The 27,031-nt window shown below is 39.5% G+C and overlaps 1 protein-coding gene across 1 annotated transcript in view; it reads left to right on the top strand.

Moving 5' to 3' along the window:
* The window catches only part of hecw1a (HECT, C2 and WW domain containing E3 ubiquitin protein ligase 1a), a 92,150-nt gene that overhangs the window by 48,183 nt on the left and 16,936 nt on the right, over positions 1–27,031 (top strand). The window contains exons 10-16 of the mRNA XM_078291331.1: positions 275–863; positions 4,825–4,923; positions 19,171–19,324; positions 22,018–22,121; positions 22,727–22,833; positions 24,469–24,654; positions 25,395–25,529. Of these exons, the coding sequence (XP_078147457.1) occupies positions 275–863; positions 4,825–4,923; positions 19,171–19,324; positions 22,018–22,121; positions 22,727–22,833; positions 24,469–24,654; positions 25,395–25,529 (1,374 nt within the window). The remainder of the gene's footprint in view (positions 1–274; positions 864–4,824; positions 4,924–19,170; positions 19,325–22,017; positions 22,122–22,726; positions 22,834–24,468; positions 24,655–25,394; positions 25,530–27,031) is intronic.

The following is a 27,031-nucleotide window of genomic DNA, read 5'->3' as shown; positions in this document are numbered from 1 at the left end:
TTTGTTCTGACTTGACTTGCTGTTCTACATTTAGACTTGAGACTTGACATTAATGACATGGACTTGACTTGGACTTGACTTGGTAATCTACATTTAGACTTGGGACTTGACTTGAGACTTGTGCCTGGAGACTTGAGACTGACTTGGGACTTGAGTGAAGTTGACTTGGTCACACCTCTGTGAGGCAGAAAAAACCTTACTTATTGCCCCCTTAAATCTTTATGTCTTTGATGATGTTACAGTGTGTTCCTGTATATTCTGTATATTCCTCCAGGTCCCAGAGTGTCCGGGCCCCTGCTGCCGTCGCTCTCTCCCCCGCAGCCTCTCCATCGAGCGCCTCTCTGAGCTCAACCAGCTCCTGGATGGCGAGAGAGGAGGAAGAGGAGGAGAGGGAGGAGACCGGAGGCTCTCGCCCTCCTGCCCGGGGAGCGAGGAGGGGAATTCTACTAACGGAGGAGGAAGAGGAGGTGTGGGGTCCACCTCTAGACCTCCGGGCGAAAACGAGTGCGAGTTGTGCGACAACTCCTGCTACAGCACCTCCTGCTACAGCACCTCCTGTTACAGCACCTCCTGCTACAGCAACTCGGGCTACGAGGGGAGGAGTCGCTTCTGCAGCCACACCCGCCTCTCCTCGGTGGACAGCACCCGGCTCTCCGGCAGCACCGTGTTCTCGTCCCAGGACGAAGACGAGGACGAGGAGGAGAACAGCGCCTTCGAGTCGGTACCGGACGCCGTCCAGAGCCCGGAGAGCAGGGAGGCGGGCGGGGGAGGAGGAGAGAGGAGGATGGGGAGGTGGAGGGAGGCCAGGAGAGGAGAGCATGGGGAGCCGGCTGTGGCGGGGCCCAGCGATAGGAACAGCAACGGTGAGGAAAAATATTAACTTCCTATGGAATTCCTGCTGGAAACTGCTGGTTTTAAATGAGATCAGAGTAGAATAGAATAGAATAGAACAGAATAGAATAGAATAGAAAGAGGGAAGATAACTGGTGTGACACTGACAGCAATTAGAAGCATGGACTCTAAGGAAAGAAGATACAGGGACTTGTAGCTTACACACACACACACATATTCCACTGTTTGTCTAGGGGTCAAAGGTCACTCTGAAGTCCCGAGGTGACACAGGCGTCACAGTAGATTTCAGACAAGCAACACACTCAGCCTTGTTAGGGGAAATCAGCATTGGCTCTACATCCCTGGCAAATGGTACCAGGCCTTGTTTTTACATAAGCTGCTTGGTGCATGTGTGTGTGTGTGTGTGCGTGTGTGTATTGAATTGATCAATACCACACTGGTTGTCTATGGGAAGCACTGAATTGATTCTGTGAAATTTTGATCAGATTTTACAAGTATGCATGAACATGTTTTATTATTATTAATAATAGTAGTAAGTAGTAGTAGTAGGAGGATTCATTAATTGAGGGTTATCAATGGGAGCGTTTTAGTGTCCCATGGTCTAAATGTTGTTTCAGAGGCTTTTCCACCCTGACAAGAAAATAATTCTTGGGGAAATGCTAAATTTTCTACTAGTGAATTTTCTACTTTATCACGAAAATGGTTCAATTTAAAGATATTGAATGTTGCCTCAAAATGGCTTCAGTCCAAACATTTCGGCATAGGCCTTCAAACCCCATTTCAGTCGAGCCTTAGTTTTGCAGCAGGCGATTGATGTGCATGTAAACACACTGACAGAGAGTGAGCCCATCCTGTGAATGACAGGCTTTAACTTTTATCAGCCTCTAGCAGGCTAAGGCTGTCATAAGTGTAATGGGGAATGGGGGTGGACAGCGCTGTGTGTTTGAAGGTGGCTGACTGGCATGCAGCTGAGATGTCCATGGAAAACTGATGTGGAGAGAACTGGACAGAGAGGAAATAGAGAGAGGAACCGTTCTGCTTTCCTCTGGAGCTTCTCTTAGAGAGAGCAGTGGCTTGCTGGTTGGCTATTGTCATTCGTTCCTTCATCCATCCATCACACCTGATGATTCAGACTCCATTGATTGGATTTTGACAAAACCTGGGGGGAATGATGCATCTCACCACTGTGTTATGTCCCTAGGAGGGCACTTAAATTATAGGTCAAAGGTGAAAATTCATCATTCATTCGTCATCTCCCACACCACACGTTTCAATGATATGAAATCTGGTGGACATATCCAGACATCCTTGCTCTATAAATTTGCCTCCAGAGTCATCAATGTATGCCATATTGTTTTTTCCACAACTTTGAATTTCATGCAAACCAGTTTCCCCCCTTTTTCATTTATTTACTGATTGGCCCAAAGGGTGGCTGCATCATTTAAATATCAACCAATATACCAAAAAGCAAAGACTAGAAGGCTGTACAGATTGCATTGATACATAACAGACTAGTAACTTTTACCTTTTACACATTTGTATAACTTGGGGGCCGAAAGGGGGGCTGCATCATTTGTGGGGGGGCGACCGCACCTTTACCGTCACCTTGTTTCTCCTTTTGTTCCTTCCTTTTTGTAGATCATTTTCTTTGTGTTTCTTTAGCTTTTCTCTGTCTTCTTTCCTTCTCTCACTTTCCTACTTATGTTTTCTTTTATTTACTCTCTATCACACACACAAACACACCGGCCATCCTAAAGAAGGCTTTGAGCTGAAACGTGCAGTGAAGTTCTCATGAAATGAAAAGAGAAAACGATGTGACTGTTTCTCCTGTTGTGTAAAAGAAGAGTTTTGTCATTTTATTAATACAGTGGGATGAAAGACAACTAACAAGTGCTTGTAGCTGTACATAGACACTTTTAAACACATCTTCTCTGTGGAATTATTAGTCCTGAATTGTTGGTGTCATGCCTATATGTTGAAAGCTTATTTGATGACTTCAGCCATGTTGGACATATACAACTTGATTTTGATTCATTTAGTTATTTTATTGCATGATCGTGTCTTGTCTGATGCTTTATCAAATATAATGTATTGGTTTGAGAACCACAAATATAGCTGTTCAGTGTATCTAAGCCGATGATGATGAAGAAGCTGGACAATGTTTGTTTGTTTGATATGACATACAGCTGATGTGATGTTTTATCAAATGTATGATTTCTACAGTCGAAGAAACTTTTCCTTTCATTCAGCTATCACAAACTGTCATTTCCCCTCCTCCCTCTTTCAATTGAGTCACTTCCTTCAGTATCTCCTTACTTCCTCAGACTGTGTTGTTGAAACTGTTTAAACTAATACTGATAATAATAAATAATACAATACAATATTTTTCCCTCAGGGATTAATAGACTACAAATCTCTCTAGTGAATAACAGATGTGGCTTAAAGATCTTTGCCTGTGTTCTACAGGCAGGTCCAATGAAGGAAGGAAGGATGGAAGGAAGGAAGGAAAGAAAGAAGGAAGGAAGGAAAGAAAAATCTTTCAGTCCCTCCAGGAATTTCAACATTTTCTACAAAATCAACCATTCCCCATGAATTCTCCATGGCCACTTGTCACTCAGCAGATCATCACAACTACCTATATGACTTGCAATCTTCACCTGTTCCTTTACTGGACAACAAATTACCTTCAAGCTCCACATCAAGCATTTATGGTTGAAAATAATCCTAAAACACTGCTAAATCCTGGAGGGGCCGACTGTTGAAGGTGTGGTTTAGGCTGAGAACACACTATACAACTTTTTGGCCAATTATAGCCATGATTTGGCATCATCATAATTTCCAAGATCAGAGTGAGACGGTGGTAGTTTGTAGTGTAAGAGGGCAGTAGCTTCAGATCACCATGATTTCAAACGTTTGATTTTTACGACTCAAATTTGAACGAGTCTCGATGTCCTCTTGTAGTGTGATCTGGTCAGCTAATCAAATTTGAATGGAGATGAGCAATAGCCAATGAGAGTCAAGCGCGAGAATACAGCAGCAAGTTGTTCCACCTCCTCGATTGTTTTGGTTGTGTGTTGTAGTAGTGCGAGAGTTTGAGAATGTCTTTGTAAGATTTAGGGGTTGCATGGTGTGAGAACTCAAGTCGTGTTTGATCCCTGTCTTAATCTCATCGTGTGTGTTCCCCAAATCCAAGTGGTTATCAAGTGTGTGCGCCTCTATTGTACACAAGATGGAAAAAACCTGCAAATGCCCATCGTCAAGGGGTCCCACGCAAGTTGATGTTTCTATCTGAGGTGATGTCGTTTCTACCCACGGTAATGACATTTCTACTCATGGTGAAGACGTTTCTACCTGCGCCGACAGTGTTTCTCCCCACGTTGACGTTTCTATCCTCTGGCCAGATGCTTTCTCACTAATGGACACTATACGGATTGCGTTTCCACCTGGCTGACCCCACCACATTCCCATCACAGTGCGTGCTGTGTGCATTTACACCTTGCGATAACTCCTTATCCAGATAAGATATTCAGACACAGATTGCGTTTTAATACCCGATGGAAATGGGGTCAGTGATTCCGTCCAGAGAGGCTGCCAATAGCCAATGAGAGTGCAGCTCATAATGAGGTGATGTGGAGCAAGCAGTCTGTTGTTTTGACTGGTTTCATGTTGGAGATTCTAGGTTCTGACATCAGTGACATATCAGGAGTCAGCTATATAATTAAGTGTTTGATACCCCACCCGGCCTAACTGTCTAGTGTGAGCATAACTACCGCTGAGAGAAAAAATCTGTGAAATCCGTGGTTATGTGTGTGATGCAATACGTTCTCAAAATTGCTAAGGATTTCACAAGTCTTCTAGTGTGTCCCCAGCCTAAGTGTGATGTCCAGTTTTTGCACCGTCTGTTAAGTTGTATAGTGTGTCCCCAGCCTTCTGGTGATTCGTCCCATACTTTGTTTCTCTGATGTCCCGTAGGCTCAGGCCTCTCCCCTCCTGTTGGCCACGTTCCAGTCCTGAGACCCAGCCATGACCTAAACCATTTCCCTGCCGCCACTGACCAAGCCTTACCTCCAAGTAAGAACCAACACCTCCCAGTCTTACTTTGGAGTCACATGCCAACAGCTTGGTTGCTGTGAGTGTGGTTATGCATGTGTGTGTGTTTCTGTCATGTGCATGCTACCATGTATCTTTGCCTTCCAAACATATTCCAGCCTGCTCTCTGTTTCCCATCAGCATTTCATTCTCACTCCATACATACTCCTCTAAATTGAGGTGTATAGGCTGCTGCTGCTCTACGCCGGTTGGTTCACAGTTTGATCATCGCTTGCGATTGAATGGCTTCAGAACACTAAGCTCCTCCCCTTCTTTCTGTTTCTCTGGGTACACTCACTGAAGAATGCCAGTCACAGATTGACCTGGTCTCCAGCAATAAACCAGAAAGAGTAATCAGATCTTTCAATATGGTCACTGGATTGTGTGACCATAATCTGATGCTCATAACAAGAAATCTGTCAAAGAACCGCTTTAACATCTCTGCTACTAGAAAGTCGAGCCAATTTACAATACCTAAAGGTGATCTAAATGCCCTTTATAGCTCTGAGGAAGCTATAAAGGGAATTAAGTGTGTTTTTCTATCCACAATACATACCACAATAAATAGCTTCCTCAAGAAAACAACAAAAGACAAAGACAAAACAGGGTCAGAAGAACACTCCCCTGTTTTATTTGTTTTTTTTTAAGATTCTTTTATGGTATTTCTGCTTTATTGGACAGTACAGTTCAGAGAGACACAGGAATGGGGAAAGAGAGAGGGGAATAACATGCGACAAAGGTCCCAGGCCGGAGTCCAACCCAGGAAATCACAGTTACATGGTACGCGCCTTAGACCACTGAGCCACCAGGACACCCCCAACTCACCCCTGGTGAAATGGAGGTATCTGGAAACTAATGGTGCTAAAAGTAGCAGCGGAGAGGCAGAGGTTCCCAATGCTAAGGACAATTGACAAAGACAATTGGAAGTCAGTGAAACGTCTTCAAATCAATGTGAACGGCTACTTTCAACAACCTTTAATTCATATTTTCTTAACTCTGCAAAGATTCTAACACCGAACCCCATCACTGATCCTGCAGATCTTGCACCAGTAAATTAAGGTCTGCCTAGCTTCTCCTTACATGACGCCTCTGAATCAAGAGTAAATAAGAAAATCAGCCATAATATCGTCCCATCAGCATTCTCCCAGTTGTATCTACGATTGCTGAGAAGTGTACTGCGGAACAACTTATTATATACCTCAATAACTCACCATACTGGCTGCATCTGATGCAGTTTTGCTTTAGAGACAATAATTCTACTGACACTGCTTTCCTTCTTGAGAATGGGAGGTGTAAAATTGACAAAGGGGCATTGTAGGGGCTATATTTATTGACCTTAGGAAAGCCTTTGACACCGTTAATCATAAAGTCCTGATTAAAAAACTGTCCAACTTTAATTTTTCTTCTGAGTCTCTAGGATGGATGAAATCCTACCTTGAAGGTAGAACCCAGTGTGTCAGAGCAATGAAATGTTACCCACCCTGAGTTATGACATGGGAGTGCTCCAGAGTTCTGTCCTGGGACCCCTATTATTCAGTCTACTGTATCAACGATTTGCCCTCTGTCTGTGCTGGGTCTGAAAACCGAATGAATGCAGATGATACAGTGATCTGTGTACATGCCAACAACAAAGAACAGGCGGCACTTCAACTTACCTCAACAATGGTCAATTTAACTATGTGGCTTAGAGCAGTGGTTCTCAACGTGGGGTCCGGGGACCACCAGTGGTCCTTGAGGGAGTTCCAGGGGGTCCACAGCAAACTGATGAATTGTTAAACTACATTATTTAATTTACAAGAAGTTAACACAATTAGAGAATGTAGAAGAATGACTATTTGGATCATAGTTTCACTGTTATCTCTCTACCTACAATACAGATAGTCATGGAATTCTGGACGAAATCATATCTAACAATAAAAATATTCTCAGATGGGTTCGAGAGACAAAATCTCATCAAATGGGGGTCCGTGGCCCCAGTGTGTGTTAAATTAGGGGTCCTTGACATGACTGGCTTAGAGACTCATGTTTACACCTCAATGTGAAGCCTCAATTCTTCACAAAGAGGGCATCTGAAATTCCTGAGCCAAATGTTTGTCTCAGGTGAGAGGCTCCAAGTAGTGTCTGATTTTAAATACATAGATATTAGTCTTTATTCTAACTTTAACATCATGCTGTTTTTTTGTACTTTCTTGTTATGTCATTTCACTCATCTGTCTGATTACTTGAATGTTGCTTGGTTGCGTATGTTTGATTGTCTGTTGCTTTGTCGGCTTGCTTGCTTGTATACTACTTTGTGTTTGTCCTGTGCCTGTTTATTAGTGTGTTGCTATGTCGGCTTGCTTGCATATAAACTGCTTTGTATTTGTCCTGTCCATCTGTATAGTAACTCAATAGTCTGTAGTGTTTTTAATCACAGTTTCTTTAACATCTGGCCACAGGGACGACAGTTGAAAATTACCCAGTTGGCTAACATTACATTGTCCCTGTTAAATAAGTAAATAAATAAATAAAATAAATGAATAAACCAACCCGTAAACATGACAGATAGAGTTAGAAGAGAATTGCATTTTAATTTAGCTTAGCATAGTTAATCTAGTTTAGATAGCCTGCAACTTTACCCATTCTAAGAATTCATGCATTACATGTTGTCCACCAAATAAAACGACAACATTAATCGTGAATATCTACATGGCTTTCATATGAGCGCTTCAGAAAAAAAATCAAGAGACAAGACAAGTCAAGAGAAAATGGTCTGAGAATGTTTCTATATATATATATGTATATGTATGTATGTATATATATATAGCCATTGAATTGCAGAGTTCTTACTGGTCAGATTGTAGGTATCTGTTTTGCTTGTTGATTGGCTTTGCTGATCAGGTTGTGGTTTTCTGTTTTGGTTGTTTGTTTTTTCACTGGTCAGATTGTAGGTTTCTATTTTTGTTGTCTGGTTTTACTGGTCAGTATATATATAGAATAGGCATTTAGTATGCTCCTTTAATTATTGTCTCATCTGTGGTGACCATGGATATAGTAGAGAGTTAACCCACCTTAACTCAGTTTACCCTTTGTATTTGCATAAAAAGGGGTTACCCAGCTTTTTAGGCTAATGTAAATATTTATGATCTAAATTAATGTACAGTACATGAAACTATGAAACTGCTGTAGATAGGGGCCTTGATTCACCAAAGCTGTGCACTACATCACCAAAATGACCAATCAGAAAGACATGCTATTCACTAACTGCACAATGAGTGGAAAGTTGCCTAAAATCACTGGTCAATAAATAAAGTCTCTATGAACCTGTCATGGTCATGCATATGTAAATGACATGTACATTTCATTATTTTCTCGCCTTAATATTTTAGGTGGGGTGATGCAAATTGAGATTGTGTCCAATTCACTAACACCTTGCCACACCAACTCCCCAAAATTATGGTAGCACATATACAGTATGATCCTTTGAAATGTGATGTAAAGACTTTGCACAAAGAGTTTGTCCATTCAGAATGGCTGCTATCATTGCTGCAAGATGCGGCATTGTCACTAACAAATCAGGAAGCAAGGTAGAGGGTTTTCCATCCTGGAAGCTCAAGTCAGATCAGAGTATGCTCCAATTATAAAGGGGCTTTAGGGAGCAAGGGTGCAGTCTTATACCCTTTTTACACCAAAATTAGCGCGTATATGCAGGTTTTTTAAATGCGGGTAAACCCGCTAAAAATAGGCGATTGACTCCTTTCCCATTGCCAGTAGACGAGTTTGTCTTTCTGTTTTTTTTTCTGGTGTGTCACGTTCGACGTCACGAACGCACCGAAAAACACGGTTAGCAAACAGTAGAAAGCAGCATGGAGGCCAGTGACAATGTTATGGTGGTTACTTTTTTATATATTTTACTTCAGTCTCGCTTTCAAACTCAACGCCGACTTAACGGTGCCATGCCATTGTTCCGGCGGCCCATTATTCCGAAACCCCAATAGTCCGAAAAATGTCCCATTGGACCGAAAGCCCTCTTTTCTCCCCTCGTTTCTCAAACAAACAGAAGCACATGGCTAATTATTATGCAGAATGACGTCATCGGACCTTGCAACGTGCAACCATAGAGATATAACACTGTTATATAGAGATATAACAGTGTTATATCTCTATGCGTGCAACGGAGGAAGCTGGCTGTCGGAGCTCGCGGTCGGATGTTTACTCTAACAATCCCACTTTCCTGGTTGGAATTATGCAGCGTTCCATGCAGCAGTGATATTATGATGGTAGTGAGGGCTTAATCCCCTAATAAATAATGTTCCTGCCTGGCTATTTACGCACCAACGTCCGGAACTTCAACGCGCGTCATAGCATCGCACCGGAAAAGGGGCGAAAATTAACGTGTCCACCCGGGTGTCATGTTTCCATCACTGCCAATCGGAGCTGGAGCCGATAAATACCCGTGACTACTGCAGAGTCATTTGACCCGGGAATGAATGCTGATTGTACCCTTTCACACTGAAGACAAAAGCCAGATGTTAGTGGGTGTTAGTGGGTTTTTTGTCCAGTGTGAAAGGGGTATTAGTCTTACAGTGGAAGTGCTTTGCACTTGCAGTTTGTAATGAAGGGAGTTATTTGCTTGCACAGTGCTCTTTGATGGCTTGTTAACACCAGAATTGATTTGCATGAAGAGTGAGTCTGAGTGAATAATATGAAAACTGCGCTCTTAGCTCAAGCAACTTTGGTGCAAAAAATGTGCAGATTGCCCTCACAACTTCTTATTGAATCTGGACCACGGTCTTTAAAAGGAGGAAAAATCAGAAATGCTTTTCTGAAAATATAATTGATTTTTGTCTATATTGGTGACTGTATAGCTTACAATGATTACCAAGTAGAGATCATAGGTCCCCACCTTTACCCGTACACTACATTACTGACGGTCACAAATAGTTGATCTTGCAGGCTCTTTCCTTATTTGCGTCTTTACAGCCAGGTTTCCATTTTCCCCATTATCCTGTGGTTCAGAGGACTCCACCCCCTGTATAGCACTATATTACAATATTGATATTGGTACCTTGGCGCAATGTCACTTGGAGAGAGAAAAACACAGTGAGAGAGAGAGGCAGAGCATCCAGAGTCCTGCTGAGCTTTGGGCTTTCACTGTGGAGTAGCCAGTCATAGACTACTAAAAATAGCATCCCATACTCAATTCATCAGGGAGTTACTTAGGGGAGTTCTGACTGGCAATAGACTGGGAAAATCATCACCAACTTAATAGTAGAAACTCACAGCGGATGATGTTTGCTGATATGTAGGCTATTATGTATCTAAGATTGGAATTTTCTCTACAATATGTGATGCCCGTTGAGGGAAAAGAGGTTTATTGCAAGATACTGTTACCACAAGATTAGAAGCAAATGACAATATATGAGTGTGACACACTTCCCGCAGGTCATTATTTAGAAAAAACATTTTTTGGATAATATTTTTCATTTAAGGTTCAAGTAGCATACATAGCAGCCAAGACTATTGTCAATGTTCAGCCAGAACCTATTTTTTTTTTTGCCATAGTAGACAACAACAACAAAAGAGAATGACACACTATTGTACAGCAGCGGAACTAAATTAAATAGTAAACAAAAAACAAAAAAGCAAACATACTAGACAATAAATAATCACAAAACCAGACAACTGAAGGTGCATGTCTACTACCAGTTCTTTAGTATTGTGACAAGACATCTAACCACAAAGGAGCAACCATATTTATAAATGGTTGCCATATTTTCAGAAACCCTTAAAATTATTGTATAGGCTATAGGTGAGCTTCTCTCGCAGTAAAATCTGTATCTTCGAAAGGCATACATAAGCTGAGAATCACCTCTTGCTACATACTATAGTAGTATTTTAATAAGCTTAGCATTATTTTTGTCATCTAGATTGCTTACATCTGCAGCAAGCAGACATTGTGGATATGAAAGTTCTACATGGTACCCCATGGTTGAACAAACCTTGCCCTTTACCTGACCCCAAAAATATTGAATAACCATGCAGCTCCATAACATATGTAAATAAGTACCGACATTTGTTTCACACTTTAGGCATAGTGGAGAATTTGGACCTATCTTATTTCTTAATATTGGTGTACAGTGTAGCCTGTGTAGGATTTTAAATTGCGTTTCTCAGTGTTACTAGTGAGAATACTGTTATACAGTGTTCTCCAATATTGATTTCCAAATTTATTCTTCTAGGTTCTTATCCAAGTCATGTTGCCATCGCCTCCTCATGTATTCAGTGGAGTGACTTAACTAAAAAAGTTTTATACATAAAAGAAATTCATTTATCAGGAATTGGAATGAGAATTGTCTCCAAAAAGGATGTGTTTGGAGCTGATATGTTCTTGAGGATAAAATTTCTCACTTGAAGGTAGAAGAAGAAGTGTGAATTTGGCAATGAGAAATAGTTCTTGAATTAGTACATGGTGCCACCATCAAAGTGCTTTAAAAGCTGGTCCAAACCTTTCTCCTGCCAGTTTTTGAACAGCGAGTCATGCTTTGGAGTGGGAAGTCTGGGCTAAATGCTATTGGTGCAAGAAGTGAGAAGTGGTCCTTTAATTTTAAATAGACTTTTATCTTATTCCATGTGTACACAGTGTTTGAGAAAATTAAGTTATTTTGTACCTCAGACTGCTTTTTTGTAGCTAATAAGATAAACATAATTTAGATTAAGCATCCCACAATTTATTGACTCAATGCCTGTCCATACCCATTCAAAAATAAATGGTAACTGTGTAGCCCAATGATATAATCGAATATCTGGGACTCCCAAGCCCCCCACATCCTGAGAACATTGGAGTTGGACTTATTTTCATTCTGACTTTTTTCCCTTGCCATATACATTTTGTGAATGTTGTATTAATATTGGAGATCATATTGTTGGGCAGCGAGTTAGGTAGCATCTGTAAAGGGTACAATAACCCGGGAAGAATATTCATTTAAGTACATACTTCTGCCCAGCTATGAAATAGGCATACTGCTCCATCTGTTTAGGTCCTCCTTAATGTTACTGAGAATTGTCTTCATATTTAGTTTTACCATTTCTTTTAATATGAGGACATATTCTTAGTCTCAGATAAGTAATTTCCTTTGGGGACCAGTGAATGGGGACATTTCTGGGTGGAAGGGATTTCCTCAATGATCCAATAGGCATTGACTCTGTTTTGGATGAATTATCTTTAAAACCTGAGATATGGCCAAACTCTTAAAGATATTCTAACAGATGTCGAATTGACATATCTGTTTCAGTTCAATAGAGTAACACATCATCTGCATAAAGTGAAATCTTATGTTCTTTGTCCTTTATATCAAAACCTTTTATTGCCAAATTTCTTGGTGAGAGGCTTGATCTCCAGAGCAAATAAGAGAGGACTAATTGGGCACCCTTGACTTGTAGCCCTTTCAAGTGTGAAGGGTTGTGAGCACTGGGAGTTTGTAATGACAGATGCTTCGGGTGAGGGATACAAAAACTTGACTCAGTTGATGAAATCCTTGTCTAATTGAAACTTTTCCAATCATCACAAGCCTTCAGTGAGTCAAATGAGATGACTAGCCCTTTCATGTTGTGTACGACAGATAGTTGCAAAATATTTAAAAAATCTAATATTAAAGGAATTACGTCCTCTTATGAAGCCGGTTTATCTGGCTTAACTAAAGATGGTAGCTTAGATAGCAGCTTAGCATCTACATCAATTAATGAGATTTAAAAAAAAACATTATTGAGGGCAGTATATTGATTCAGTCCATGCTGATGCATGTGCACAGTAAACATATCAATGTCCCTCTGACTTTTAAAATTGTAAATTAGAGCTTTTCATTGCCCTCCTGACCTTGTTAATAACCAGAAAATAAACGTCAACACATAACTAAATGGTTGTCTGTCCTGGGTTTCACTACTGCTTACAGGACTGTGCACAGATGTCAAGGGGGGCATGAAGTTCAAAAATAAGAGATTTAAGAAATAAGAGATTTAAGGAAAGTGTCTCACCAATCAATTAGGGGTGTCTCTTAGCTTTTGTATTGAAATGTCTATTCTATTAGTAGTCCTTCTGTATGGTATAATATATTTCTGTACCTAAGAGTTGCACCGTATCCAAGTGTTAAATCTGTATAACCGCTGGAAAAAGCATCCTGTAGGGAAATGTCATGGATTGGAGTGTGTTCTTCACCTCGAGCATTCTCATTACCTCCTTTCAACTGCCAGTGAGAAATCCTCCAAGATATAAATTCATTTTCCAGCAGCCTTGATCCTTCCCATCTTTCATGCATGTTGCATGATCAGATGCTATAGGTAAAAAAAAATCTGTCAAAAACTTGCAGCTCCACCAAGTTACATAAATTAATAAGAACCTGAAGGAATGAAAAGAATTCAGCTACTCTTGGGCAACAATTTTACAGAGCTTTAATATTTACACCAACATGTTTCGGCTGCAATAGCCTTTGTCAGGGTTACAGGATTACATGCATAGTCAACAATAAATATGTTCAAGAGCATCCAAAATGGCTACCTCAGAGCCCATAGGCCAATAACATGGCAGTATTAAAAAAAAAGCAGTTGGGTTCAACCCCTCAAGGACATATAATCCCATTTTATAGTCAAGAATATTATAGCATGATAAAACATCTACATTCTGCATTCATTCCATTTGGGTAAAGACTTTTAAAATGAAAGATCTAAAAGGCCTCTCTTTTCACAGTATTCTCACTGACAGAATGATGGAAACTTTTGAGATTGACAACATTTTCACAAAATTCCCTACTAGAGGTGAACCCATCAAGTATTTTTGCTTGGACTGTAGGGGAGGACAAGCTTTAACAACACTGCTCCTCATATTGTGAGCTTTCTTGAAGGCCACCATTGGTTTCTCTTTAAAAGCCTGTTTCAAAACAGGATCACAAACAGGATTGAGAACATGCTTGAGAACTTAATATTCCTTGTTTTAGGGGTATGTATGTTGTACATGTATACAATAGATGGCATCTTTTTATGTGTATTTTGGCCCATAAGGGAGTCCTCTTTTGTTTTACCTTCTAGCTTTTGCTCAGCAATTCCCTTTTATATTGTTGGTCTGTAAACTTACTCAGCATTACATGTTTATTTTTCTTGTAGTCATCCTATCAGTGGTTTTAGTGTACATGTTTTATGAATAAAAATGTGAATGTTTTTAAGCACAGCAGTATCAGCTTCAAATAATTAAAAAAACACCATCTGTATAACACCCCCAAGCTACTTCATGAGGAAGAAAAGGATTTTTCTGTGCATCACATAGAAACAGTTCCTCTAGTCGCCCTACAAAAGGTTTGCATAACTTGGAGCCATTTTTGTTCCCATTGCTGTTCCATGGATCTGTAAGGTTCAAAGAAAAAATACTTTTCAAACAAATTAAGGCAGATTCAAAAGAAAGTTTGTTGAAGGGTTCTGTGTTTGCCTGGAATTGAAGAAATACTCCAGTGTATCTAGGCCTTGTTGATATGGGACATTAGTATACAACACCTTAATGTCAAGAGTGCACAATAAGTGTTTTCACTCAGGGGCGGGAAACTCTTGAGGAACATAAGGAACTGTGTAATGTAAGATTTCAAGTTGGGAACAAAATCTTTAATATGGAAGTCCACAAAGCTTGAAATCCTTTCAGTCAGACCTCCTACTCCTGAAATCACTGGTCGGCCTGGTGGGTTAACTGGGTCTCTGTGGATCTAAGGTCAAATATACAGATGTGGTCCCAGGGGGTTCTCATACAATAAAAACATGACTACCTTAGGGGAAATATCAGAGTTTAAAACACCTCCTCTATTAGTCAGAATTTTGCTTGCAAAAAGTATAGTTCATATTATCATAGAAGCAAGAGTTATCAAGCTGTCTAAAAACTCCTTGATCATAACCACAATGGAACCCCCTTTGTCTACAGGCTTGATTACAACAGACACGTTTTTTTCAAGTCCACATAGGGCCATGTGCTGTTCTTTTGATATATTTGCTTTCATAAAATGTCTGTTTTTATGTGGCTTTCATATAACTGCTCTGTGAGCCGACAGTAGGTCTCATAAAAAGTTCATAAAAAAATCAAATATCTCTTAGATATCTCTGTAAATATAAAAACAGTTCAAAATGGCTCACAAAATATTGCCTATTGGCAGCTTTGATCAAGTACTGGCATCAGACTTCAAACACATATTATCTCTAATGATATCAGAAGTTGTTATTGCCTTCATTATGTCGTTCCCAGTATAAGGCAGATTGGGACTATCACAAAAGGAAAATCAAAGACAGTGCCATACATTTGTTTTCAATGTTTGGTTAACCTAACTAGGTGAGCATAACCTAACAAGTGGCTGTCCCACCCATCACCTAAAACACAACCCAAACCACTTTTAGCTGCATAAAGTGGAGGAGGTAGAGAGGCGGTGTGAGGTGAGTCTTGGCACACACTTTCTAAACACTTTCTAAAACTAAAAACTTCAGCAGTGTGTGTGTGTGTGTGTGTGTGTGTGTGTGTGTGTGTGTGTTCGTGGGACCAGAGCAGTGTGACAGCCAACAGAGGATTTTTTTGGTCCCTGAGGGGAAACTCTCCATCTTCCTCCTCCTGCCACAGCTGAGGAAAAAGCTAGAGCCCAGTTAGAGCTGAGAAAGCTGCCATGGTCCTTGTCTTGCACGTTCGCATTGTGGCCCATAATAAACCAAACCAGGCGGCATTGTGGGATATCAGTCAACCACAATGACAAACTGCCTTCTCATTCCAGTGGGGATTTTGATTCTGCCCACACTGATACAATAAAAAACAACCTGTTAAATAGTATTGTGTGATTGTTAATTTTCAAAATTGCTTTTCATTTTGAAGTAGGTTATATTTTGCATAAATTATTAAACATGATTAGGAAGCCAAACAGGGAATTGGAATGGTTTTGTAGTTTTCTATCAAACTACAAAATGGACAGGAGAAAGTTCCTGCTTATTTCCTACTTTATCTGCATCGTAAGAGGAGACAAAAAGAGCAGAGGGACAAATGTATGTTGCTTCATCCGTTTCGCCAGACTTTTAAAGATCTTGTTTGTCTTCACTGCCTCAGCTGAAGGTAAAAGTTTGGAAAATTCAGCGTTCGTCGCCAAGTTGCCTCTGCAGGCATGTAGGCGGCACTCAGCGTTGGCGGAGGTTACCATCATTCTTGAGTGAAAACAATAAACATCCAGTTTGCTGTCTGGTGCATACCGCCACATTGTGAATGCAGCGTTAGACATCACAACTGAGGCATGGTGGAATAGAGACAGGGAGAGAGAGAGAAGGTGGTATCAAGGCAGAAATAGAGGCATTGAGAGAGGGGGGAGTGAGGTATGAGTAGTACAAGTAAAAGACAGCAGAGAAAGTTGTAGTTCCTTAGTAAGAACTACCACATTTAATTAAAATTAACATCAGGGTTGGACATTTTTAGCTTCTCTCTTTGCTACTTTCTATGCTCTCTCCTCCTTACTACTAGGGGTTATACTGATATATTGGTTTGCTGATATATTTCAATTGAGAGTTTTAGTGTCCAGTGGTCTAAATGCTGTTTCAGAAAAAAAAAAAACTGCTTCATTCACAAATTATCCATTCAGATATTACTCAATCAGTTTAAATCTCGAGAAGGCAGCACCTCTTTGACTTGTATCATCCAATCAGTTAAGGTTAAGCATTTCTCCTCCTCTCACACCCAATTCAATAAAGCTTTGAATTTGTAAACCTAGTCTTTCCTGATTGAAATATCTGTGTCAGTATCATCCTTAAAAACCCTATATTGGTTGACCCTATATCACCTAGAAGGGCTTCTAGGTGTTGTGTCATTTCTGGTTCCTCACTAGACTCTATAGGTATAAATACCATTCCCTTTAGCATCTTGCATTGCTTCATTATGTCTTGGGCTAATCAAATTCTGTCTGATACATGGTGACTTAATGTGTTTTGACACAATCTGCCCGCTGAACCTTTTGTTTTCCCCAAAGGGATGCAATTGTTTTACCGGAGTTGATCTTGTCTTTCACAATTAAACCAATTAGCATGTCAGAAAAGAGCAAGTCCTGCCCACCTTTCCCTCAAGGCATACTTGAGGACATGCTTAATGAAAGTATGGGATTAGTCATTGATTTGGGTCTGGTTGTATCATAATCTGTCCATAATCTGTAACCTACGGTCTCCCACTGATAAATCTATCTCAGTACAGTATTGTGTTTGTAACTCAAAAAAAATAGTATATTTCTCCAATCAAAAGAAATAATATTGCTTTACTTATTACTTCCCGGGAGAAGTAAGTCTTTACACCACTTGTTATATTACTTTTCCGTTACTCATCCTATCTTCCCTTAAAAAATGGGACCAAATAGTGTTCATGTTTAATGATTTCACTTGATAAAATTAAAGTAGTGGGAAATTAAAGTAATTCCACCCAGAGAAAGTCAACATTTCTACCATTTCTTATCAAAGTAGTGGGAATACTTCCACCCAGAGAAAGGCAACTTGTCTACCATTTCCCATATAAACTCAGTCAGTATGAGAGAATGATGACTAATTATGAGGAAAATTAATTGGGTTTGGTTGAGGGAATAATCATAATTCATATGATATTTGGAGGGGGTGATAAAAGTAATGACGCATCTTCTTGATTGGTAACTATATTATTATTACTCAGTTGAGTCATTTGTTAATAAATGATGATGTAGGCCTGGTATGACATTCAGTTTCAGTGTAAAACTTTGGACATTCTCAAATGTTGTCTGTAAAATATCTGTCCACCACAACCTACAGAAATATCATATGTTTGCTGTTTCTCCCATGTATAAGTCTCCATCATGGTTGTATGACCATTAGTTGGTACATTAGAATATCTTAAGTATTGTGTCCAACATGTATAAGTCTCCATACTGGTTGCATGACCATTAGTTGGCTACGGTGCTGACAGGTGCAAACGCACTACAGGGGGCCCAAAGCAATTGCATTAAGAGAAACTTCAGAAACGATGCAAATTCCAAAACACATACAAAAATCCTAAGCAAAAATGGAAACTGCAACTTCAGAAACGCGCTGCAGAATGCCAAAGCAAATGTATTAACATGAAACGTGCTGCAAATTCAGAAACGATGCAAATCGTTCATTGAAGCGCTTCACGCCTCTAGAGCAGTGGTTCTCAACGTGGGGTCCGGGGACCACCAGGGGTCCTTGAGGGAGTTCCAGGGGGTCCCCAGTAAACTGATGAGTTGTTAAACTTCACTATTATATAATTTACAAGAACTTCACATAATTAGAGAATGTAGAAGAATGACTGTTTTGATCATAGTTTCTCTGTTATCTCTCTACTTACAGTACAGATAGTCATGGAATTCTGGACAAAATCATATCTAACAATAAAAATATTCTCAGATTTGGGTGCGAGAGACAAAATCTGATCAAATGGGGGTCCCTAATGTGGACTAAATTGAGAATTACTGCTCTAGAGGACCTCTAAGTGGAATAGGTTGATTTTCGACATGAGAGAGAGAGACAGTTTCAGCTATTAGGTCCTATCATCTAGATGTTGTTATGCCTGTTATGACTCCTGGGACAGTGTCAGTCATGAAACATCCACGCGCGGTCTCTGCCCGTCGTGTGATTGTGCGGCAGTATTGATCTTTATAGGAGGAAAGACAGAGGAGATGTGAGGAAGCTTTCTTCTTCCCACTGCCGAACTCAACACACACTCTCTCTCTCGTGTCAAAAATCAACCTAGTCCACTTAGCGCTCCCCTAGAGACCTGAGTGTTTCTGTTTTTATTGACTGGAGCGCTTTTCTGTTGCATTTATTTCCGTGGTTTGCACGTGTGTTTCTAACATGTTTAAGTTTCCAGTGTGGTTGTATGACCATCAATTGGTACATTAGAATATTGTGATACTGAATATTGTGTCTTCAGATGAAAGAAAATTTTAAATTTTGCCAAAATTAGCAAACACAAAAGAATAATAGCTTGCCCAGTACTAATCAATTCTAATCAGTTCTTGAAAGACTCATTCTATTTTTCTGGTGGATGTTTTGACATTAAGGAAGCCAATTTATTTGTTTACACCCTGCTGATGGTATTGTATTTGCGTCTTATTCTTTGCGACATTTCACACGTTTGCGTAAAATTCACTCAACAGTGGGATGTGAACATAGCTAATAACTATCCATACAACGCTCTCCCCCCATGTCTTCCTGTTACCACAGACTGGGAAGCTCGTATTGACAGCCATGGCAGGGTTTTCTACGTAGACCACGTCAACCGGACCACGACCTGGCAGAGACCAAGCCACACCGCCAAGTGTCACCACGGCATCCCCCGCTCGGGATCCACCCAACAGATGGAGCAACTCAACAGGAGGTGAGGGAGAGGAGGGCGGCAGAAAGAGAGAGGGAGAGCTCCAACTGAAGAGTTCAGTCTGTGTAATTCAGGGGTCTGAAACCATGTGCCGTTGTTCACGTCATGTTGGAATTACCGCGAATACGAGCCGTTCACGTCAGCCTCCTCATGGTAATTAGGCAGCAAACACTGCAGCGAATCCACTAATGTTGGCAGTTCAAGGGGATAAAAATCAAAATTATCATTTATAGTCACAATAATACAAACAATTCTACTTATGAAAAGCAAGTAATGTCTGCTGCAGTTCATTTATGGTTGATTTTTAATTCATAAATAAAAATGATTTTGTATTTGGGCATTCCCATGGCACATGGTTTGAGACCACTGGTGTAATCCTTACCAGTTTAAAGGGGCATTAAACCTGGGGTAGGCAATTTTTTTTTAGAACCATTTTGGTAATATTTAGTGAAATTCTCTTTACATCCCAACAGCTATCAATAAATCAAATGCTCTGAGAAAGAATCCAGTCTCTGACTGTTCCAGGTCCTGTAATCAGCCACTCCAAAATCTCAGGGTGCCTGAATCTTAACGACCAATCAGGACAGCTCTCTGCAAGGAAGTGTCCCGCCCCTGCCTGTCAATCACACACACATAGCTCAGTCTAGTCCTGACCAGCCTGCAAACTGCAGAGAGAAAACAAATATATCCACAGAAGAGATGATGTGAAACAGCCATAATCCAAGCTGAAGTGCTCTGAATCTACACATATAGTAGACTATAGTAGACTACAATTAATTTCAATAGGATTAATTAATTATCCCGTTACTAACACATGAGAGTTTGGAGCAAATTGGGGAATGTTAAGTTTCACTGAAGTCAATCATTCAATATACTTTAGACAGAACATAGGGGATTCCATCTGTAAAGGAGTTATCATTTGGTCAACCAACTATCTTTAAAAAAAAAAAAAAATGTATTTGTTAAAATTTTGTTCTATCATTAATTTTCTTACAGCATCTACCAGTTTTTCAGATGGTCCTTATCTCATTTTGGACTAAAAAGTATTGAAGCAAGTCAACTAGAAAGGAAGGAAGATGAGAGAGAAAATAAGAGCAGAAGGTTGAGGTGAAAGTAGAATAGAGAGGAGAATTAGGAAGTGGTGTCTTCTATAAGACTAACAAGGATGACTCACCTAGTCCTCACATGAAAAGAAATGTCATAAGTCTCATTCAGCATTACCTGGACACATCACAAATCACTAATACAGAGAGTGGAGTAATGCTGATATCTGGTGGTTTAATAGGGAAATGCAGTCTATTAACACTACATCAATATAAGAAGGGGTACAATTACAATAAAAAAGTAATAAAAAGTCTGCAAAATGTTGAATATTGATTTAATTTGAGTCACTTACCTTGCACTCAAATCCAGTAATTATGGCACCAGATCAGACTGGTTAATTTTTCAGTTACAGATTGTCTTATTACTGAAGGACAAGATATTGTGGGTCCTTAAATTGTCCAAGTTTAAGGCCTTAAAAAACATTCCAATGTCTTGAATACAGTAATTTGGTCACACTTTATTGGGATAGTCCAATTCTATCAAGTCTACAGACTACAATGTGTCACTAAAAGGTCTACTGAGTTTCAGTTGATACAATAGTGTGAAAAGTAGTCTATAGATATTCAGTGTCTGGGTTCGGGTTAAGGCTTAGAATTGAATTAGGGTTGGGGTTAGGTTTAGACTAAGGTTTACATAGTCTGTAGAGATGCAGCAAATAGGCAAGTGACACTTCACTTAATAGTGGAGTATCAACATTGGACTATCCAAAAAAGTGTTACACTTAATTTGCCATTAATTGCATCCACAATATGTGAATGGGACCAGCAGTAGTATTGGCTTTATTTTCTTATGTTGTATTACATTACTGCACCTCCAGTTGGTCACACTAAGTTTGATTAACACAGAACATGGTTAAGAAAACATGCAAAACCTGTTGGATTTCATGTCCCTAAACATATAATTTCCTGGTGTCCCTTTTCTTATACTTTTTTCGAAGTATAACTCATTAGCTTAGAAATAGTGTTAGAAATAGTCCAATTTTACCAGCTTTTTGTTTCTTTATTTTCTTTTTTAGAGGATAACACTGGTATCATTTAGAGTTATAGAATATTTCCCCCAATCATTTTTGCAATGCATGCCGTATGTAATTAGATTTTTTGATACAAACTTGTCAAACCTAGCTTCAAATGAACTGCTCTCTCGGCTAGCAAAGACACCCTAAATAAAAAGACATGAATGTGATATTAAAATTTGTAAGGCAAGGGATTATTTCCTTCCATTTCTTCCTGTGGGTGTCAGGTGATTGACAGGAAGCGGAGCGTAACGTAATGCAACGTAATCTGACAAAATCAAATTAAGGCTTTATGTTTACTGTAATGGGCTATATTAGCTCTGTGGAAGCTGTTTTCCATAATGCACAAGAATGAATGGCCGCAAATGGCTTCTTCTGAAGATAGGGAAACAAACTCTGATATCTCCAACTATGCTGACTGTGTGCAGACCCCACCAGGAATAATGAAGGAAAGGGGGGCAACCTACACCATTGGTACTAACTTTAAAAAAAAAAAAAAACACCGGTATTATCCTTTAAGGTGGAGATAAATTGAATTCCTTCAAACTCCAGTAAGTATAAACTATCTCTCCTCCTGCAGATACCAGAACATCCAGAGAACCATGGCCACAGAGGAGGACTGTGGGAATCGTAGACTGGAGCGGAGTGGCAGTACAGAGACGGAGACTGATTCTCCACCACCAGGTACAGTGTTGAGACTTTACCTGCAAGGAACTTGAGAATTATCAAATTAAATAAATTTACTGCTCCGTTAGTCAGTGGTTGTCAAATCACATTTGAACATATCCCAAATGCACACACACAGACTCATGCACTAATCTCCAGTTGGCTGACACAGACATATATGGCGATAATGACTCTGGGTCTTACTTCTTTCACTTTAGAAATTTGACTAAACCTATTGATGTAAAAATCTACTGAAGTAAAAAGTAGCTCATTTAAAAGTTACTTTAAAAAAAAAAAAACAGGTATTTTTCCATTTGATCTTTCCAGTGCAGTGTTAATAGGATGACAGGACACTTCAAGTTGGGTAGGGTTACCAAGTTTGATGCAGATATAATAATAGATATAATAATACCATTGTTCATTTTCTAATGCAATGCTTATGTACTCTGTAGTGGATGTGATTTAAAATGTAGCGAAGTTCAGTACTTACTAAGTCAAAACATACTTAAAAGTAAAAGTATAATTGCTGACTTCAAAAAGTATTCAAAAAAGTACAATTACAGTAGACAAGAGTAAATGTAATTCTTAATTTACTTTAACTGGTTTATGTTGTCTGTCTCCAGGCCCCGCCTCCCCTGTCAATCACCAGAAAATCAGCCAGCTCCTCCAATCACCTGCCGTCAAGTTTGTCACACACCCGGAGTTCTTCACTATGCTGCACGGCAACTATGTGAGTACTGCAATCACACACACACACACACACACACACACACACACACATGCACACACACACAAACACAATATTCCCTGTACAGACTTGACTGCTGAATAAGAACCTTGTGATTCTTGCTGCAGGTCAGCAAGTCTGATAGATACAGTAAACCTATTCAGAATCATATTTCCATAACCTATAGTATGTCCATGTGACCTTTTCATATCCTGACTCCCATTTGCTGAAATAGCTTATGTTAGCATTAAAGCCCATTCACATCTAGAACTATAAAGTGAACTATTTAAATCGTTCTAAGTGAATAGAATGTCTATGTTCCCACTACAACAATAACTACAAAAACATCCAAAATGATAACTGTAACTATATTTCTGGTTCGATCAGACCAAACTATTGCATCAGGATCAGTTCAGGTTAAGGGCTTCCCATAGACAACCAGTGCAGTATTGATCAATACTACGATAAATATGTAATGAATCAAACTGCATCACATCATCATATTGGAGGTGGATAATACTGCAGATATCCCAATATCGACAAAGCTATATATCGGTCCAACTCCAGTTCTATTCCTAGAGTGTGGCTATTGATCGCTCTGAGCTCGTCGCAGCGTCCTGCCAGAGAACGGAGACTGATAGCAGGTAGATCAGACAGCAGGAAGGTCAGGAAAATGAGATTTCACAGATGACACGGACACATGATGACACAGGAGGTTTATAAAGTACAAATGTCATGGAAATTATTATAGACACACATGTAGTTATGTAACCACATGTGTATACATACAAGGTAACCAGGCTTTTGGCTGTGGATTGGCCTGTCTAAGGAGATTCACTACCATATTTTTAAATCACTTCTTATATACTGGCCTTCATGTAATGTCTTTAATTCTTTAGTGTCTTTAGTCCCCACTGGTCATGGAATTTATGGAATATCATGGAAATTCAAGAGGAGTATTCCAGACAGGGAAAGTCAGGGAATTTGATCAATTCTCTGGGGAAGTCAGGAAATATTAAGGGATTTTACAAATGAGTAATTTATATATTTTCCAACTTTCTACATGGTAGAAAAGTCATGGAATTTTACATCAGGGCCACGGTGGGAATCCTGTATTTTTTACCCTTTATTCTTATCCCTTTATCTTATGGTTGGCTTATTTTCTCCCAAGGCACAGTTCATGATGTGGTGTATCTGGGGGATATGAGCATGAATGTAGGAATCATATATATAAATGATATAAAGCATTGCACATGACGTCATTTTTATTGCATCTGGTGCTGCTGCTTTTATGTCTCCTGTAGACACTGTATTTATTGAATAACCTTTTTTACTGTTTTATTGATTGATGAGAGAACAAAGTTTTCTGAATCTGATCTCAATCTATATAATTATAGATTATGGATAACTATAAGAGTTATGTAAAATTATTGGAAACATTAAAATATATCATCACATTTGCTATAGATATATACACAACACATTATGTGTTTAATGTAAGAGTGAAGAAAGCATCTGTTACAGACATACGCACACACACACACTAATACACACAAATGCACACCAAAAACAAGATGAAGAGAGCTTTTTCACTGTGATGGATGTAAAAACCAACGGGTGACTGCGTTCTGTCCCCAGGGAGCCTACCGGATGTTCACCAGCAGCAGCTGTGTGAAGCACATGATTCTGAAGGTGCGTCGCGACGCCAGGAACTTCGAGCGCTACCAACACAACCGGGACCTGGTCGTCTTCCTCAACAAGTTCGCCGACACCCAGCTGGAGTTGCCGAGGGGCTGGGAGATCAAGACCGACCCCCAGGGCAAGGTAGGACGGCCTGTACAGCTAGTGTGAGTGCTACTGGTAAGAGCAGTCCGAGGCCATGATCACATTAGATTAGTTTTTCTCATGCTCAAAGACAAGGTGCAGCTGTGAGTGTCTCTACACTACGAAACCAAACCCCTTAATTTTATCCCTGAAATGTCCTTCATTTCTCATTACATAAACATTAATTATCCATTAAAAATAACAAAGCTTTAAAAAAGTAAGGTTAGTATCATGGGTTTTTAAGGGAGTTATTCATGGGTTGGTTCGTGGAGACACTAGAAATTAAGGGATTTTTCATGTCTTTTGTGCATGGTTTACAGGTTATTAATGAGTTATTAATGGAAAGTTCCTGTCTCCCTGAATTTTACATTAAATTAGAAAGTAAGCAGTAGGGGTGTTTAAAGTGGTTTTGATGGGGTCTCCTCCCTTAATAACTCCCTTAATTCATTTGAGGGGGATTTTGCATGAATTAAGGAGTGAATTTGTGTAAATGTAAGGGTAGTTTAAGGGATTAAGAGAGAGCAAGAGCTGAAAGGGCATTAGTTTTCATATGTTTGTTACATATTGTAATGTGTTGTAATTTGTTTGACAGTCATGCCATTAAAGCATCTATAAATCTGAACAATTTCCTTTGATATTGGTACTTGTGATCTCTGTGGTTTTCTACAGTACATACTGTCTACTTCAAGGATGTTGTTTTTATTCATTATATTTCTGTTATTTTTCCTCCTGTCTTCCAGTCGTTCTTTGTGGATCACAACAGTCGAGCGACGACCTTCATCGACCCTCGGATCCCCCTGCAGAGTGGCCGGCTGCCTGGCCACCTCGCCCACAGACAGCACCTGCAGAGACTACGCAGCTACAGCGCTGGGGAGGTACACACACACACACACACACACACACACACACACACACACACACACACACACATACACACACAGAGGTGGAATAGAATAGAATAAAGTACTGTAAAATAGAATTGTCTGATCCATCACCTAAGGACTAAAAATGATCAGCACACCCAACAATATATTCAATAAACATAATGTATTTATTATGCTTTTTCACAAACGCAGCAATGTATATAGTTCATAATATAAAAGCACTCAGTCCCAGATAAGTCAACAGTTGTACAGTAAGAGATATATCTAAGAAAAAGACATTATAACAAAATAAAATAACCTAAGTACTGTTTTTGTGATTCTCTCTATTATATAATAGAGAGAATATTGCCATCCATTTTAAAACAATGCCTGATAATCCAGGACCTATGTACTCGAAGAAACATGTACATATGCTATACAAATCATTCACTCTACACTTAGACCTGTAGGTTAGATATTCCATCAAATAGTATGGTTTTGGGTCGATGCATGTAAACATATCTGGGTTAGAATAATCTGGTTAAGCTCATACTCTGATCATGAGAAACCTGTTTAAGATGTCTGATTTACTCCCATATTAAACTGGTTACTGTGGCATGGAAACATCTTACTGCTCTCACTTCTGGTTTGTGCCCTCTGTGCAAACTGGCACAGCATTATGGGTACATTTTGATGTCAACAACAACACTGCGGCGAACAGTACTTACACTATTAAGATCATAATTTAATGTATGAGAAGCAAGGTTATTATTATATACTAGTTGTTCCAGTGCCAGGGTCCTGGTATTGTGCATGCTGGCTCATTGGAATGGCTGTGGAACACCTAAATGGAATGGAACCATCATTAATGTTATTAGTTACACCTGTGTTTACCCTACTATGACACATCAAAATGGCTGCTGTGAAAAGAGTCCATTATGTCACCTGAAAACCTTTTTATATCAATGTTATTAGGGTCTACATGAGCAACTTTTAACAATAGCCATCTCTCAGTGAAAACAGTGGTGTGTGTCCTGTCCATACACTGTCTTATTCAATTTAAACTAGTACACCGATTACATTACACTAAGGCAAAACTTCATAAGATATTCCCTGATATTTCACCTATATGTCACAGATGTAAATCAGCAGAGGCCAATTTACTACATAGTTTAGTGTTTTGTCCAAAGGTACAACTCTTATGGGCTCAAATCTTTGATACGATTTCAAAAATTTTGGATGTTCAGCTATAGCCAGAACCCTTATTAATCATCTTAGGCATTTCTGAAACTCTTGGAAGATTTACCGTAAAACAACAACATTTCCTTTCCTATTGTCATACGACAGCGAAGAGACTCTTGCTCATATCATGGAAGAAAATACAGGTTCCCACACCCAGACAGTGCCTTAATGATTTGACTAATACGTTAGAAAACACATACGTTAGAAAACACTTAGAAAGAATTAGATACATTCTTAAAGACAAAGTCTCCGATTTCGAAAAGATTTGGACT

Source organism: Centroberyx gerrardi, chromosome 22 (genome assembly GCF_048128805.1).
Source record: "Centroberyx gerrardi isolate f3 chromosome 22, fCenGer3.hap1.cur.20231027, whole genome shotgun sequence".
NCBI classification, from domain to species: domain Eukaryota; kingdom Metazoa; phylum Chordata; class Actinopteri; order Beryciformes; family Berycidae; genus Centroberyx; species Centroberyx gerrardi.
This window is presented reverse-complemented; position numbering and strand designations above follow the sequence as displayed.